This window comes from Rhinoderma darwinii, chromosome 4 (genome assembly GCF_050947455.1).
Source record: "Rhinoderma darwinii isolate aRhiDar2 chromosome 4, aRhiDar2.hap1, whole genome shotgun sequence".
NCBI lineage: Eukaryota > Metazoa > Chordata > Amphibia > Anura > Rhinodermatidae > Rhinoderma > Rhinoderma darwinii.
In genome coordinates, this window is record NC_134690.1 from 375,746,359 (window position 1) to 375,763,273 (window position 16,915).

General features: G+C 39.1%; 1 protein-coding gene across 1 annotated transcript; it reads left to right on the forward strand.

The window, feature by feature from the left end:
* The first annotated feature begins 11,333 nt into the window (after window positions 1-11,333).
* Window positions 11,334-15,928, forward strand: LOC142760566 (uncharacterized). The gene is made up of 8 exons (XM_075863755.1): window positions 11,334-11,454; window positions 12,282-12,363; window positions 13,505-13,547; window positions 13,789-13,862; window positions 13,951-14,067; window positions 15,209-15,254; window positions 15,431-15,580; window positions 15,655-15,928. The coding sequence occupies exons 1-8, from the start codon at window positions 11,374-11,376 to the stop codon at window positions 15,926-15,928; spliced, it is 867 nt and encodes a 288-aa protein (XP_075719870.1). The 5' UTR covers window positions 11,334-11,373.
* Window positions 15,929-16,915: the final 987 nt, after the last annotated feature.

The following is a 16,915-nucleotide window of genomic DNA, read 5'->3' on the forward strand; positions in this document are numbered from 1 at the left end:
GTATGTTTGCATTTTATGTATGTGTGCATGTATGTATGTATGTTTGCATGTATGTATGTTTGCATGTATGTATGTATGTTGTCATGTATGTATGCTGTCATGTATGTATGTATATATGTGCATGTTTGTATGTATATTTGCATGTATATATTTGCATGTATGTTTGTTTGTATGTATGTTTGCATTTATGTATGTTTGCATGAATGTATATTTGCATGTATGTATGTATGTTGTCATGCATGTATATATGTGCATGTATGTTGGCATGCATGTATATATGTGCATGTTTGTATGTATATTTGCATGTATATATTTGCATGTATGTATGTATGTATGTATGTTTGCATGTATGTATGTATGTATGTTGTCATGTATGTTTGCATGTTTTTATTTTTGCATGTATGTTTGCATGTATGTTTATATATATGTGCATGTATGTAATTATGTTTGCATGTATTTATGTTTGCTTGTATATACGTATGTATGTATGTATGTATCTTTGCATGTTTGTATGTATGTATGTTTTCATGTGTGTGTATGCATGTGTGCATGATAGTTTGCATGTATGTATGTATATATGTGTGTATGTTTGCATGTATATATGTGCATGCCTGTATATATGTATGTATGTTTGTATATATGTATGTATGTATGTATGTTTGCATGTATGTTTGTTTGTATATATGTCTGTATGGCCATGTATGATACTGTCTGCTGGCGCCCTGTATCAAAGTCAACTTCGCGGCATGCTTCTATATATGGTATAACAGTCAGTATCACACATTAAACTGAATCTAAGCCTACGACATGTTTTATTTCATTTTTTTTTTTTACAGGTTTGGTGTTTGGACTACGTCGGTTTCGAGGACTACTTCGATGACGGTTTTTTTTTCTACAATAAAATGGTTAATGAGGGTTGTGTTGGGGGTGCTTTATTTCAATAAAATATTTTATCTATATCTGTCTTTTTCTTTTCAAATTTTATTACTACCACTTTAGTAATGGCCGCTGTCTGAGTGACAACATCCATTACTAAGGCGAGGCTTAGTGTTAGCCGGTGCAGAGGCTAACACTAACCACCATTATTACCCCGGTACCCACCACCACCAGGGGTGCCGGGAAGAGCCAGGTACGATCCAGTACCCGACCATCTGTTGTGATGGTCGGGCCCTGGGGCGGCCGCAGGCTGGTATTATGAGGCTGGGAAGGGCCAAAAACAGTGGACCTTCCCACCCTTGTAATGCTACGCTGCTGCTGCTGTGTTGTATCTGGCTGGTTCTAAAAGTGGGGGGGACCCCACGTCATTTTTTAAAATTATTTTTATTTTTTTTAATTTTTTTTAAAAAGACATAGGGTTCCACCCAATTTATCATAACCAGCCACATACAACAGTGTTATTAGCCTGGGAATGGACAAAACAGTACATGCTCGGCGCGCGGAAAATACAATTTAAATGTAATAAAAAAATAAAAATTATAAGTTCGTACTTACTTTCCTCCTGTCCGGCCTCCAGCGATGACGTTTCATCCCTTTCGCCGCTGCAGCCAATCACAGGCTGTAGTGGCGGTCACGCACGTCAGGATGACGCTTCATCCCACGTGACCGCCTCTGCAGCCAATCACAGGCTGCAGCGGCAACATGGATGAAACGTCATCGCTGGAGGCCGGACAGGAGGAAAGTAAGTATGAACGTATTTATTTATTTTTTTGGCATGTATGTATGTTGTCATGTATGTATGTATGTATGTATGTATGTATGTATGTATGTATGTTTGCATGTATGTATGTATGTATGTATGTATGTATGTATGTTTGCATGTATGTATGTTTGCATGTATGTATGTATGTATGTTGTCATGTATGTATGTATGTATGTATATATGTGCATGTATGTTTGCATGTATGTTGGCATGTATGTATATATGTGCATGTGTGTATGTATATTTGCATGTATATATTTGCATGTATGTATGTTTGCATGTATGTATGTTTGCATGAATGTATGTATGTTTGTATGTATGTATGTATGTTTGCATGTATGTATGTTTGCATGAATGTATGTTTGCATGTATGTATGTTGTCATGTATGTATGTTGTCATGTATGTATGTATGTATGTATGTATGTATGTATGTATGTATGTATGTTGTCATGTATGTATGTATATATGTGCATGTATGTTTGCATGTATGTTGGCATGTATGTATATATGTGCATGTATATTTGCATGTATATATTTGCATGTATGTATGTTTGCATGAATGGATGTTTGTATGTATGTATGTTTGCATTTTATGTATGTGTGCATGTATGTATGTATGTTTGCATGTATGTATGTTTGCATGTATGTATGTATGTATGTATGTATGTTGTCATGTATGTATGTTGTCATGTATGTATGTATGTATATATGTGCATGTTTGTATGTATATTTGCATGTATATATTTGCATGTATGTTTGTTTGTATGTATGTTTGCATTTATGTATGTTTGCATGAATGTATATTTGCATGTATGTATGTATGTTGTCATGTATGTATATATGTGCATGTATGTTGGCATGCATGTATATATGTGCATGTTTGTATGTATATTTGCATGTATATATTTGCATGTATGTATGTATGTATGTTTGCATGTATGTATGTATGTATGTTGTCATGTATGTTTGCATGTTTTTATTTTTGCATGTATGTTTGCATGTATGTTTATATATATGTGCATGTATGTAATTATGTTTGCATGTATTTATGTTTGCTTGTATATATGTATGTATGTATGTATGTATGTATCTTTGCATGTTTGTATGTATGTATGTTTTCATGTGTGTGTATGCATGTATGCATGATAGTTTGCATGTATGTATGTATATATGTGTGTATGTTTGCATGTATATATGTGCATGCTTGTATATATGTATGTATGGCTTGTATATATGTATGTATGTTTGTATATATGTATGTATGTATGTATGTTTGCATGTATGTTTGTTTGTATATATGTCTGTATGGCCATGTATGATACTGTCTGCTGGCGCCCTGTATCAAAGTCAACTTCGCGGCATGCTTCTATATATGGTATAACAGTCAGTATCACACATTAAACTGAATCTAAGCCTACGACATGTTTTATTTCATTTTTTTTTTTTACAGGTTTGGTGTTTGGACTACGTCGGTTTCGAGGACTACTTCGATGACGGTTTTTTTTTCTACAATAAAATGGTTAATGAGGGTTGTGTTGGGGGTGCTTTATTTCAATAAAATATTTTATCTATATCTGTCTTTTTCTTTTCAAATTTTATTACTACCACTTTAGTAATGGCCGCTGTCTGAGTGACAACATCCATTACTAAGGCGAGGCTTAGTGTTAGCCGGTGCAGAGGCTAACACTAACCACCATTATTACCCCGGTACCCACCACCACCAGGGGTGCCAGGAAGAGCCAGGTACGATCCAGTACCCGACCATCTGTTGTGATGGTCGGGCCCTGGGGCGGCCGCAGGCTGGTATTATGAGGCTGGGAAGGGCCAAAAACAGTGGACCTTCCCACCCTTGTAATGCTAGGCTGCTGCTGCTGTGTTGTATCTGGCTGGTTCTAAAAGTGGGGGGGACCCCACGTCATTTTTTAAAATTATTTATTTTATTTATTTTATTTTTTAAAAAGACATAGGGTTCCACCCAATTTATCATAACCAGCCACATACAACAGTGTTATTAGCCTGGGAATGGACAAAACAGTACATGCTCGGCGCGCGGAAAATACAATTTAAATGTAATAAAAAAATAAAAATTATAAGTTCGTACTTACTTTCCTCCTGTCCGGCCTCCAGCGATGACGTTTCATCCCTTTCGCCGCTGCAGCCAATCACAGGCTGTAGTGGCGGTCACGCACGTCAGGATGAAGCTTCATCCCACGTGACCGCCTCTGCAGCCAATCACAGGCTGTAGCGGCAACATGGATGAAACGTCATCGCTGGAGGCCGGACAGGAGGAAAGTAAGTATGAACGTATTATTTTATTTTTTTGGCATGTATGTATGTTGTCATGTATGTATGTATGTATGTATGTATGTATGTATGTTTGCATGTATGTATGTATGTATGTATGTATGTTTGCATGTATGTATGTTTGCATGTATGTATGTATGTTGTCATGTATGTATGTATATATGTGCATGTATGTTTGCATGTATGTTGGCATGTATGTATATATGTGCATGTGTGTATGTATATTTGCATGTATATATTTGCATGTATGCATGTATGTATGTTTGCATGAATGTATGTTTGCATGTATGTATGTATGTATGTTTGCATGTATGTATGTTTGCATGAATGTATGTTTGCATGTATGTATGTTGTCATGTATGTATGTATGTATGTATGTATGTATGTATGTATGTATGTATGTATGTTGTCATGTATGTATGTATATATGTGCATGTATGTTTGCATGTATGTTGGCATGTATGTATATATGTGCATGTATATTTGCATGTATATATTTGCATGTATGTATGTTTGCATGAATGGATGTTTGTATGTATGTATGCTTGCATTTTATGTATGTGTGCATGTATGTATGTATGTATGTATGTTTGCATGTATGTATGTTTGCATGTATGTATGTATGTTGTCATGTATGTATGTTGTCATGTATGTATGTATATATGTGCATGTTTGTATGTATATTTGCATGTATATATTTGCATGTATGTTTGTTTGTATGTATGTTTGCATTTATGTATGTTTGCATGAATGTATATTTGCATGTATGTATGTATGTATGTATGTATGTATGTATGTTGTCATGTATGTATATATGTGCATGTATGTTGGCATGCATGTATATATGTGCATGTTTGTATGTATATTTGCATGTATATATTTACATGTATGTATGTATGTATGTATGTATGTATGTATGTATGTATGTATGTTGTCATGTATGTTTGCATGTTTTTATTTTTGCATGTATGTTTGCATGTATGTTTATATATATGTGCATGTATGTAATTATGTTTGCATGTATTTATGTTTGCTTGTATATATGTATGTATGTATGTATCTTTGCATGTTTGTATGTATGTATGTTTTCATGTGTGTGTATGCATGTATGCATGATAGTTTGCATGTATGTATGTATATATGTGTGTATGTTTGCATGTATATATGTGCATGCTTGTATATATGTATGTATGTTTGTATATATGTATGTATGTATGTATGTATGTTTGCATGTATGTTTGTTTGTATATATGTCTGTATGGCCATGTATGATACTGTCTGCTGGCGCCCTGTATCAAAGTCAACTTCGCGGCATGCTTCTATATATGGTATAACAGTCAGTATCACACATTAAACTGAATCTAAGCCTACGACATGTTTTATTTCATTTTTTTTTTTTACAGGTTTGGTGTTTGGACTACGTCGGTTTCGAGGACTACTTCGATGACGTTTTTTTTTTCTACAATAAAATGGTTAATGAGGGTTGTGTTGGGGGTGCTTTATTTCAATAAAATATTTTATCTATATCTGTCTTTTTCTTTTCAAATTTTATTACTACCACTTTAGTAATGTCCGCTGTCTGAGTGACAACATCCATTACTAAGGCGAGGCTTAGTGTTAGCCGGTACAGAGGCTAACACTAACCACCATTATTACCCCGGTACCCACCACCACCAGGGGTGCCGGGAAGAGCCAGGTACGATCCAGTACCCGACCATCTGTTGTGATGGTCGGGCCCTGGGGCGGCCGCAGGCTGGTATTATGAGGCTGGCAAGGGCCAAAAACAGTGGACCTTCCCACCCTTGTAATGCTAGGCTGCTGCTGCTGTGTTGTATCTGGCTGGTTCTAAAAGTGGGGGGGACCCCACGTCATTTTTTAAAATTATTTATTTATTTATTATTTTTTTTTAAAAAGACATAGGGTTCCACCCAATTTATCATAACCAGCCACATACAGCACAGTGTTATTAGCCTGGGAATGGACAAAACCAGTGGCCCTTCCCACCCATGTAATGCCAGACTGCTGCGGCCTTGTATATGGCTGGTTATTAAAAATGTGGGGGACCCAACGTCTATTGTTAAATTTGTTAAATTCAAAAAAAAAAAACGACGTGGGGTCCCCCCCATTTTTATAACCAGCCCGATACAACACAGCAGCAGCAGCCTAGCATTACAAGGGTGGGAAGGTCCACTGTTTTTGGCCCTTCCCAGCCTCATAATACCAGCCTACGGCCGCCCCAGTACCCGACCATCACAACAGATGGTCGGGTACTGGATCGTACCAAGCTCTTCCCGGCACCCCTGGTGGTGCTGGGTACCGGGGTAATAATGGGTGGTTAGTGCTAGCCTCTGCACCGGCTAACACTAAGTACCGCCTTAATAATGGACGCTGTCAATCAGCCAACTGCCATTATCTAGGGACTAATAAAGTTAAAAAAAAAACACAAAGACAATTCTTTTTTATTGAAATAAGAAATCCCCAACAAAACCCTCGTTAACCATTTTATTAAAATTTGAAAAAACGTAGATCTACGCAGTAGTCCAACGAATCGAAGATGTAGTCCAATCGGTACATCAAAATCTGCAACAACATAAAAAAACAGTTATCAATGTGAACAATAACAATACTTCTACTCACCTACACACATATATACACGCACACACACACACACACACACACACACACACACAACCATACACAAACACACACATATACACAAACACACATATACACACATATAAACAAACACACCCATATATACACAAACACACACATAAACACACACCCATATACACAAACACACAAACATCTACACACAAACATATACACAAATACACCCATATATACACACACATATACACAAACACATATACACAAACACACCCATATATACACAAACACACACAAACACACACATATACATAAACACACATATACACACATATAAACAAACACACCCATATATACACAAACACACACATAAACACACACCCATATACACAAACACACACATATACAAAAACACACACACACACACACACACACACACACACACACAAACATCTACACACAAACATATATACAAATACACCCATATATACACACACATATACACAAACACACCCATATATACACAAACACACACATAAACACACACCCATATACACACATATACACAAACACACACATATACAAAAACACACACACACACAAACATCTACACACAAACATATACACATACACCCATATATACACACACACATATACACAAACATATACACAAACACATATACACAAACACACCCATATATACACAAACACACATATACACAAACACACATATAAAAACAAAAACAGACAAAGACACATACCCAAACACACACACTGTTTCTTTTAAATGCTGCTGGGGAACCCGCTCGATCCACTATATAAGGCTGCGCTATAGTGCAGCATTTAAAAGAAACAGGATCCTGACCTGTACATAGAGTTTAAGGCAGCACAGAGTATTTCAGGAGATGAGCGTGCAGATTCAATGCTGCTGTGAACTCTGCTCTTACCATTACGTAGCTCTCAGTCTGTTACCTTTCCTCCACTCCTGTCCTCAAGAACACCTTCACATGATTGGCAAGTCACCACGTAATGGTAAGAGCAGAGTTCACAGCAGCACAGAGTATTTCAGGAGATGAGCGTGCGGATCTTGTGCGGGGTGGTGACTTGCCAATCATGTGAAGGTGTTATTGAGGACAGGAGTGGAGGAGAGGTAACAGACTGAGCTACGTAATGGTAAGAGCAGAGTTCACAGCAGCACAGAATCTGCACGCTCCTCTCCTGAAATATTCTGTGCTGCTGTGAACTCTGCTCTTACCATTACGTAGCTCTCAGTCTGTTACCTCTCTTGCTTTCAATGGGCAGATGTTTGTCAGCGCTATCGAGGCGCTATTTTCGGGCGTAATTCGGGGCAAAAAAACGCAAGCAGGAAATTGTCACTATTCCTGTCCCAACCCAACGTGAACAGCCACAACAAGGTCAAAGGATCGCTCCGGCAGCAATTTCTATTGCTTTCATAGTATACAGAGCTCTGTTTGATTCCTCTGCCTGACTAGCTTTGGTTTCTGGAGATTTTTGTTTTCTCAAAATAACTTTCAAACCTGTGGACGGTGCCCTTCAGTGTTGGCTTTTCTATTGACAGGATACGCATATGCTGGTAGAAGAACTGAGGAGTAGGAGGCATTGGGTTCACCCAATTGTCTCTCAACAGCTCAGGAAAAGCCACTATCACACACGGCAGCACCTTGACAAGTTCCACAGCTTCTGTTGGATGTCTATCCCGACGTTCGATCACAATCTGGCGGAGCTGCGTCCTGGCCTCACATACCAGGACACCAACATGCGACGCTACATATCTCCTGAGAAACAGCTTATCGTAACCCTCTGGTAAGAATCCATACTTTCCATTTTTCCACATTGTCACCCTGATGGAGCTTACAGATCCATAATTGAACATTGTACCCTTTGCCACCATGTCACTCTGAAATGCAAAGTACAACTGAATTTTCAACTTTTTTTATTTTTATTTTAGATTCCTGGCGATCGGGAACTCATTTGCGTCACTGCATTTTAAGGTTCCTGCTGGGGACCGCCACCATTTCACGCATCATCCAAGTGACCTGCGAGGTGATCTGGCAACAATAATGTGTAATTAGCGTACAGCGTCCGCTGTTTAAAAAGTTGATTTTATAGATTTTGCTGCATCTGAAAAAAACATACAAGGGAATGTTTGGAAATATTGTCAGGTCATGTATTACCGCATTGTGGCGGTTTAAGGTGTTAAAACTACCTACCTGACAGGTTCCCATTAAATATACAATGAATTGAAAACAATTCCATCTGCCCCTCAATTTTGTTATTATAAATATATCCTATATAATTACAGCTCCAGAACCAAGCTCTGACATATACACAGTACCAAGCTCAATAAATATATACATCCTCAGAACCAAGCTTAGTACATAAATAAGTACGAGAACCAAGCTCATACGTATATACAGTACCAGAACCAAGCTCTGACATATATATTGTACCAGAACCAAGCTCAGTACATAAATACAACACCAGAATTAAGCTGAGTGTTACGTAGCGGGTTAGTGGACCCACTAGGCCGTACCGCCGTAGCGGGGAGGCAGCTGGCCAAACAACAGGAAACCCCAGCAATACAATGTCCCGCACAAGGGTACCTGGATAGTCCAAACAGTGGCCACAGCTATGGCACTGATGGAGATGGGTGCAGGAGATAACACCAAACGTGGCAGATGACACAGGTGTTGCAGGTTGCGCCAGACGTGGCGGACTCCTCCAGACGTGGCAGATGAAACAGGACATGGCGGACTCCACACTATAGGCACAGCACGGGATACAGGAACAGGTAATAAGGCAAAGGAAACACTAAGGGACCATTTGCAAGACAGACTGGGAAAACAATCAATGCTCAGGCAAGGATCAGAAGGCCTGGGGCCTTCTTATAGACCAGGAAATCACGGCAGTTGATGATGATGAGGATTTCCTTTGTGCGCACGCTGGCCCTATGGGACACAGCAGACCAGATCGGAAGTGAGCACTGGCGTCTCCTAGGAAGGAGATGGGGAAGGAGATGGGGACCAGCGCTCACGGATCCATGGCTGCGGGCGTCAGGAGGTGAGTAAACCCGACGGCCCGCGGCCATGGACGCTACAGTATCCCCCCTCTTACGTCCCCTCTTCTTGGGGCCAGAGCGAGAGAGGAATTTCTTAATAAGCGCAGGGGCACTGAGGTTCTCTTCTGGCTCCCAGGACCTCTCCTCAGGACCAAACCCTCTCCAGTCCACTAAATAGAAAGTCCTTCCTCCTACCCTCTTGCAGTCCAGGATCTCCCTCACCTCGAATATATCAGAAGAACTGCTGGGAGCAACTGTGGAACTAGAAGTCTTGCTGTAGCGGTTCAGGACCACTGGCTTCAGGAGGGACACATGGAAGGAGTTAGGGATTCTGAGGGTAGGAGGCAGCCGGCAGCTTATAGGAGACAGGGTTTATCTGTTGCAGAATCTCGAAAGGATCAAGGAACCTGGGAGCAAAATTGTATGAGGGTACCTTCAAGCAAATGTTCAGTGAGGACAGCCAGACTTTAGTCCCCGGAAGATACTGAGGCGGCTCTCTTCTCCTGATCTCCCGATTGCTTTATAATAATACACTGCAATGCTTCTTTATTGCATCCTTGGCCCCTAATAGGTATACTAAGATGGCCATAGCAATTGATCAGCTTCCTGCAACCTATAGGCTGAGAGATGGAACTTAGATGCAGGGGTCGCTATTGACCGAGGCATCTAAGGAGTTAAACGGCACTGATCAGACGTTGCAGCAGAATATCTTGTACTGAATTTTGTTGTTTCTGTACAAGTTAAATAAAAACCTGCGCCATTTTTGCTCCCAACAAACTAGTGGCAAAAAAGTATGCTCCACTATCCCACTATATTAATCTAAGTGGTATATATATATATATATATACATATATATATATATATATATATATATGGTACAAAAAATAGGCAGCACTCCTTTCATATAAAGGTGAAAGAAGAGGGTACTTTATTGTCCCATAAGTAGCAACGTTTCAGCTCCTTCCTCTGGAGCCTTTCTCAAGCTTAAGAAAGGCTCCAGAGGAAGGAGCTCTACTTATGGGACAATAAAGTACCCTCTTCTTTTACCTTTATATGAACGGAGTGCTGCCTATTTTTTGTGCCGTACATTATTGCGATTTTTGTCTGCACCCCTTGGCTTTCACCCAAACAATACCAGTGCTGCTGGATCCTATTTGGCTACATATATATATATATATATATATATATATATATATATATATATATATATATACCATAGAACAGAATAACGGCACCAGGACTTCCAGCTGACAGCTTGAGTAAGGTTCTGTGACGATATATATAGATAGATAGATAGATAGATGGATGGATGGATGGATGGATGGATGGATGGATGGATGGATGGATGGATAGATAGATAGATAGATAGATAGATAGATAGATAGATAGATAGATAGATAGATAGATAGATAGATAGATAGATAGATAGAGATTTATAACTATATATATATATATGTATATATATATATATTCATATAATAACATATATGTAATAGTATCAGAATATCAATGTCACATGACACATCTAGGGATGTTCCTATAATGAAGTCACAATATCAATGTCATGTTGATGATGTCACAATATAACAGACAGTTCTAAATGCCACGTTATAGATAATCCCACTGAGGGTGATTGAAGGCGTTATAGAGTGAGGATTGTGATTTGCTGTCATTGTGAAAATGGCTAAAAAAAAGCGTTTTGAACGCATCATTGTTCTGTCCGATTCAGAGGACGTTAGTAGTGACGAGGATTTACATCAGGTGAGCCGCCACTTCCCTAAAATGCCACTATTTTGTACTGGGCCAAGTGCCCCATGTCTTTCTGCTGCTAGCTTGTATATGAAATGCACTTGCCAACCATCCATGAATACATGGACAGTCCATAAAAATAGTAGACCTTGGATACCAGGTTCTTATCAATACATTGTAGGAGATAAGTGGTGCTATTCTATTGTCGGGGGGAGCTATAACTAGTTGGGAACTACAGTGAGTGCTATGTCTGGATCCCCTACAGATAAGCTATGTACAGGGGGTTCTTCTGCTGGGACTTTTAGTGATCAGCTATAATTTATGGGGGAACCCAGCAGCAAGTGTTTAGTTCCCCTTCAGCGCCACCATAGCTTGCCTTACAACTTCCCAAAATATATTTAAGCCCTGCATGCTAGGCCACCAATACATATTATTTTATAGGGTAGGGGTGTATCGATAAGTGGTGTGAAGTTACTGTCATAGTCCCAGAAGAACCCCTGCCACATAAGAAGACACCTGTAGTATAAATGGCACATGATAGGTGGGGGGTCCAGTTACAGATTTTGCATTGAGACTCAGGAACTTCAAGTTACACCTCGGTTACAAGGTTACCAAAAACATAAAAAATGATCAGTCCTAACCTGATGTAATGCCGTGCCCTCAGCCATAACTTACTCATATACTTCTAGTACAGAGAGAGGGAAGATGAAAAGTGACATCCTGTATTAGTGGCTATTAGTTACTATTAGTTACTCATTTCTAGTGATCGTTCTGTATATTATGTACGCTGCTCTGCTGTTTGTCGTGCATACATTGGATTGCTCCTTTTCTTTTTTTAGCCTCGTCCCAGAAAGAAACCAAGACTTCCAAATCAAGAACAGGAAGGTGGTTTCAATACCGGGCTAACACCCCGCCAACCAGGTACTGCGCTCCTATTCACTACAGTCTCTGTACACTGATATGTCACTCTACAAGAATCAAAATATCCAGTTATAAATCCCACTATTCAGTCTTCACGATCACTATTCTGCAGTCTCGGCCCCTGGACCGGGATCTAGTGATATTTCTTGTTAAACTCAAAAGCGGGACTTCACATTTATTACTGAATATCTTTCTGGGAAAGATGAATAACAGGCATTACTCACAGAGTAAATCAGCAAACTTTCCCAGCCTGGTTATACAGGGATATACCCACCACCCCAGATCTCTGTAAAACTTGGTAGTATTGTGATTACTGCAGCTCATGAATATTGAGGATTACTTAGCGTGCGCTATGTAGTCCTCGATATTCATGAGCTGAGGCCTAGCCCTGCCTACCCACTGCTGATTGGCAGGTAGTTCTCCCTATGCACAGTATGGGAGAAAGCTGTCAATCAGCAGCTGGTGGGCGGGGCTAGTAGCTGCCGCTCATGAATACAGCCTGCAGGAGAAAAAGTGATTTTTTTATAAAAACTACTGATCATTAACAAGTAAGTAATACAGAGGAGTTGGAATCAGGGTCTCTGGCACTACTTTATACTGTCCTTAGATAGAGCAGCATATAGCTGGTGACAGATTCTCTTTGAAGTGTGGCCTACTTGTTGGGCGAAGTCTAAAACACATTCAAAGGGACATATTGGAAAATCTCCTATTCATTATATGATACTTCACTTTTTACAATGGATGAGATTTAGAATAAGATGTCTCAGTGATCATCTAGAGACCAAGACCAGGATTTCTTGGTAGACTGGGATGTGTGTTAAAGGGGTTTGTCTGGAATTAAAAATAAGAAGGCCAAGGGAAATAGCATCAAATAATAAAAGAAGCATTACTTACCCTTTGAATCCCCCGCTGGTCCCCGCTAGTCTTTGATTGCTGAGCTACATGTCATCACGACGACACAAGTAACCACGGCAGCCACCGCTGAGGCCAGTGGCTTTTTTTTATTATTTTCCGCCATTTTCCCTCTTGGCCTGTTTTACTTGATCCCGGACAACGCCATTAAGCCCTGTTTATTTTCTTTTAATAAGTGCTATTATTCATGGTGAAAAGCTAATATATAAATGTTACCTTTCTTTATCAGATATAAATACACCGCTACCATCATCAAGCAATGACATCTACAGGTAGGATAATAACACATCTTCTCCAATGCTGAACTCAGGTCCCATTAGGAGACATTTCTATTGAGGACCACCAGCGTGCATTATCCAGGCTTCATATAAGATCCTGGTGGTTTGTGGGCTCTGTATTACTTTATATTCCCTGATCTACTGCTATTGACAATTTTATCCGGTTAATAGGAGTTTTGAGGTCCTAATATTAGAATTTTCCCCACTCATTATATGTCTATATTTATTTCTACAGATCCAACAATGTCATTGTGATTTCTGATGATGATGATGATGATTTTAGAAGCGAGGAAACACCAATTCGCAAAAGTAATGTGTCATTTGCTGTGTTTTATAGATACAATCTAGATTTATGTTATTGGACATAGTACATTGTTCATTTCTCTGTTATTCTCAGGACTCAGGACTTCTGATACAGAAGCTACTGATGCCTCTAAGCAGTGGGAATCTCCAGTGGTCAGTGACAGCGATGACGATGACTGCGTAATAATTACACCAACAACTGCTGTCACGGGTCAGTGCCAATAACTTTTCTATGGACGACATCAATTTAAGTACAACATCAATGACATCAAAGTGTAACCAGACTTGTAAAATATATTTTGATGTGTAGTGAAAGCCAAAGGTCTATCTGCTGGGAATCCTATTCTCTTATTAGTTTCTTATACTAAATGCAGCCATGTTTATTCATATTCTTGCTTAAAACTTAAAATGGAGTCAGTCACTGAGACACATCCCCTACAATCATGGCCTCTTCACCGTGCCAGAATAGAGAAGAGCTAAAATGACCCAAAAAAGTGATGATCATGGGCCAAAATGCAAAAGTAGAATGCCACAAAGCCTACCGGATGGTGATACACCTACACATAGTCTTGCTAGCGCTTCTGACGCTAGTATGCGCCATTTACATTAAACACATGCTACATTTCACACCAAGATCAGCATATCAGGGGGTAGGGTGCAAGTGCCCCTGCAAGCTTGTCTATATTACAGCTTTACAGAGGTCCTTCCCAGTGGCAGATAACATTTTATTGATCAAGAGCCCCTGTAAGTAGCTACTACCCTACCTGTAGATATTATTATTTATATACGTTTTTTTCATACATAAATTAATCTTAATTAAAATGCCTCTTTAGCCCTTTAACACAGAATGATGTAAATATATGTCACCTGCAGGGTGTAGTTGCCGCAGAACGACATACATGTACGCCATTGTGTGCACGCATAGTATCTGTGTCCATGCGATCTCCGTGGGTACCTGACTGTGACTGAGATAACTTTGATCCCGTCATATAGTTGGTTAGGCAGAGGGAGGGTGGACATGACAACTAAACTTAGATTGCTGGATCCTGCATCAGAGACACACAGGACCAGCTTTCAGCCGAGCCGTCAGTTCAGATGACAAGATGGCCGCGGCTTTGACAAAAAGATACAGCTTCTTTGTATACAGAATACATATAAGTTGTATCTTAAATAGTAAAAAAAATGTTTGATTAAAGTAAATTTTTAAATCACCTAAAACAGATTTATTTAATAAATAAATAAATTGGGGTTCAAAGGTATACATGGCCTTTAAGGGGTTAATATAAACTTTCCAATGCCGATTCTATCATACATTTTGGAAAAGATTTTCACTGCTGCATATTTCTATACAGATAAAGACCCTGTTGAATATCTTGAGGACCCCACTTCAGAGGAAAGGTGAGTTATATGAAGATTCATGTTTCCATGGGGGAGGTGTACTTTGTTGCCAAGCCTCCCCCTGTCAGAATCTATGGCTGCTATATGTCATACCCCTATGGCAGATACAACAGTTACTCATATTGTCCCTCTATTAGGTGATCAAAGTTTGATATATGATCTTTTATTTCTTTCAGGAGACCTAAATGTAACATCCATAACTGTTTTATCGAGGACATAACATCATCCACATCCCCTTACATGACTCATTTCCAGGCGACCAAACAGGAGCTGGTAACACGACTGTACAAGCTATACAACCAGACCGTGTTTAACAACCAGGTATCGTATTGTCAATCTCTGGGTTACACATGCAGACATACGTTTTCTCATTGTGAACTCTCTTCATGATATTTCTTAGAGGTAGAGAAGAGTTATCCCCAGCAACAAGTGATGGGCTCCAAATCAGCTTTAAATGGGGTTGTCTTCTGTTGGGAGCCATTGTTGTGTCAGAATCTAGGCCGACCGGAGGATCTACTGATACTCTGATGGACAAATCCGACCTTTTCTTTAGCATATGGAAGAAATCTGGAGTTTCCAATACAAATAGAGGGCATAGAAGCTCCATCATGGCTGTAACCAATGTATTTTGTTTTGCATATTCCACATTAACTATAGCCAACTTAACCCCTTAATGACCAGCCTATTTTGGACCTTAATGACCAAGCTATTTTTTAAGTTTTTCCATCGTCGCATTCCAAGAGCTATAAAGTTTTTATTTTTACGTCGACATAGCTGTATAAGGTCTTGCTTTTTGCAGGACAAGTTGTATTTTTTAATAGCACCATTTTTAGGTACATATTATTTATTGATTAACTTTTATTAACTTTTTTTTGGGGGGGAATAGAAAAAAATCTGAAATTTCGCCACTCTTTTTTGCGTCCTAAATCTACGCCGTTTACCGTGTGGTATAAATAACACAATAACTTTATTCAGTGGGTTGCAACGATACCAAATTTGTATCGTTTTTGTATGTTTTACTACTTTTACACAGTGCTTTTTTTTCAAAATTATTTGTTTTTGTGTCTCCATATTTGAAGAGCCGTAACGTTTTTATTTTTTCGCCGATGCGGTTGTATGAGGGCTTTTTTTTGCGGGACGACTTGTAGTTTTTATTGGAACCATTTTGGAGTAGATGCGACTTTTTGATCACTTTTTATTAAATTTTTTTAAAGTCAGTATTCACAGAAAACAGCAATTTTTCCATAGTTTTTTATTATTTTTTTTACGGCGTTCACCGTGCGGGTTAAATAATGTAATAGATTTATAGTCGGGGTCGTTACAGACGCGGCGATACCAAATATGTGTAACTTTTTAACTTTATTTTGTTTTTTTAATAGTAAAGCAGTTTGTAAGAGGAAAAGCTGAGTTTTTCATTTTTTTTCACATTTTTTTTAAATTAACTTTATTAAACTTTTTTTTCACTTTTTTACTAGTCCCACTAGGGGACTATAATATGCGATAATCTGCTATCGCATTTATAATACACTGCAATACTTTTGTATTGCAGTGTATTACTGCCTGTCCGTTTAACACGGACAGGCATCTGCTAGGTCATGCCTGCGGCATGATCTAGCAGGCATTCACTCCAGGCAGACCTGGGGGCCTTTATTAGACCCCCG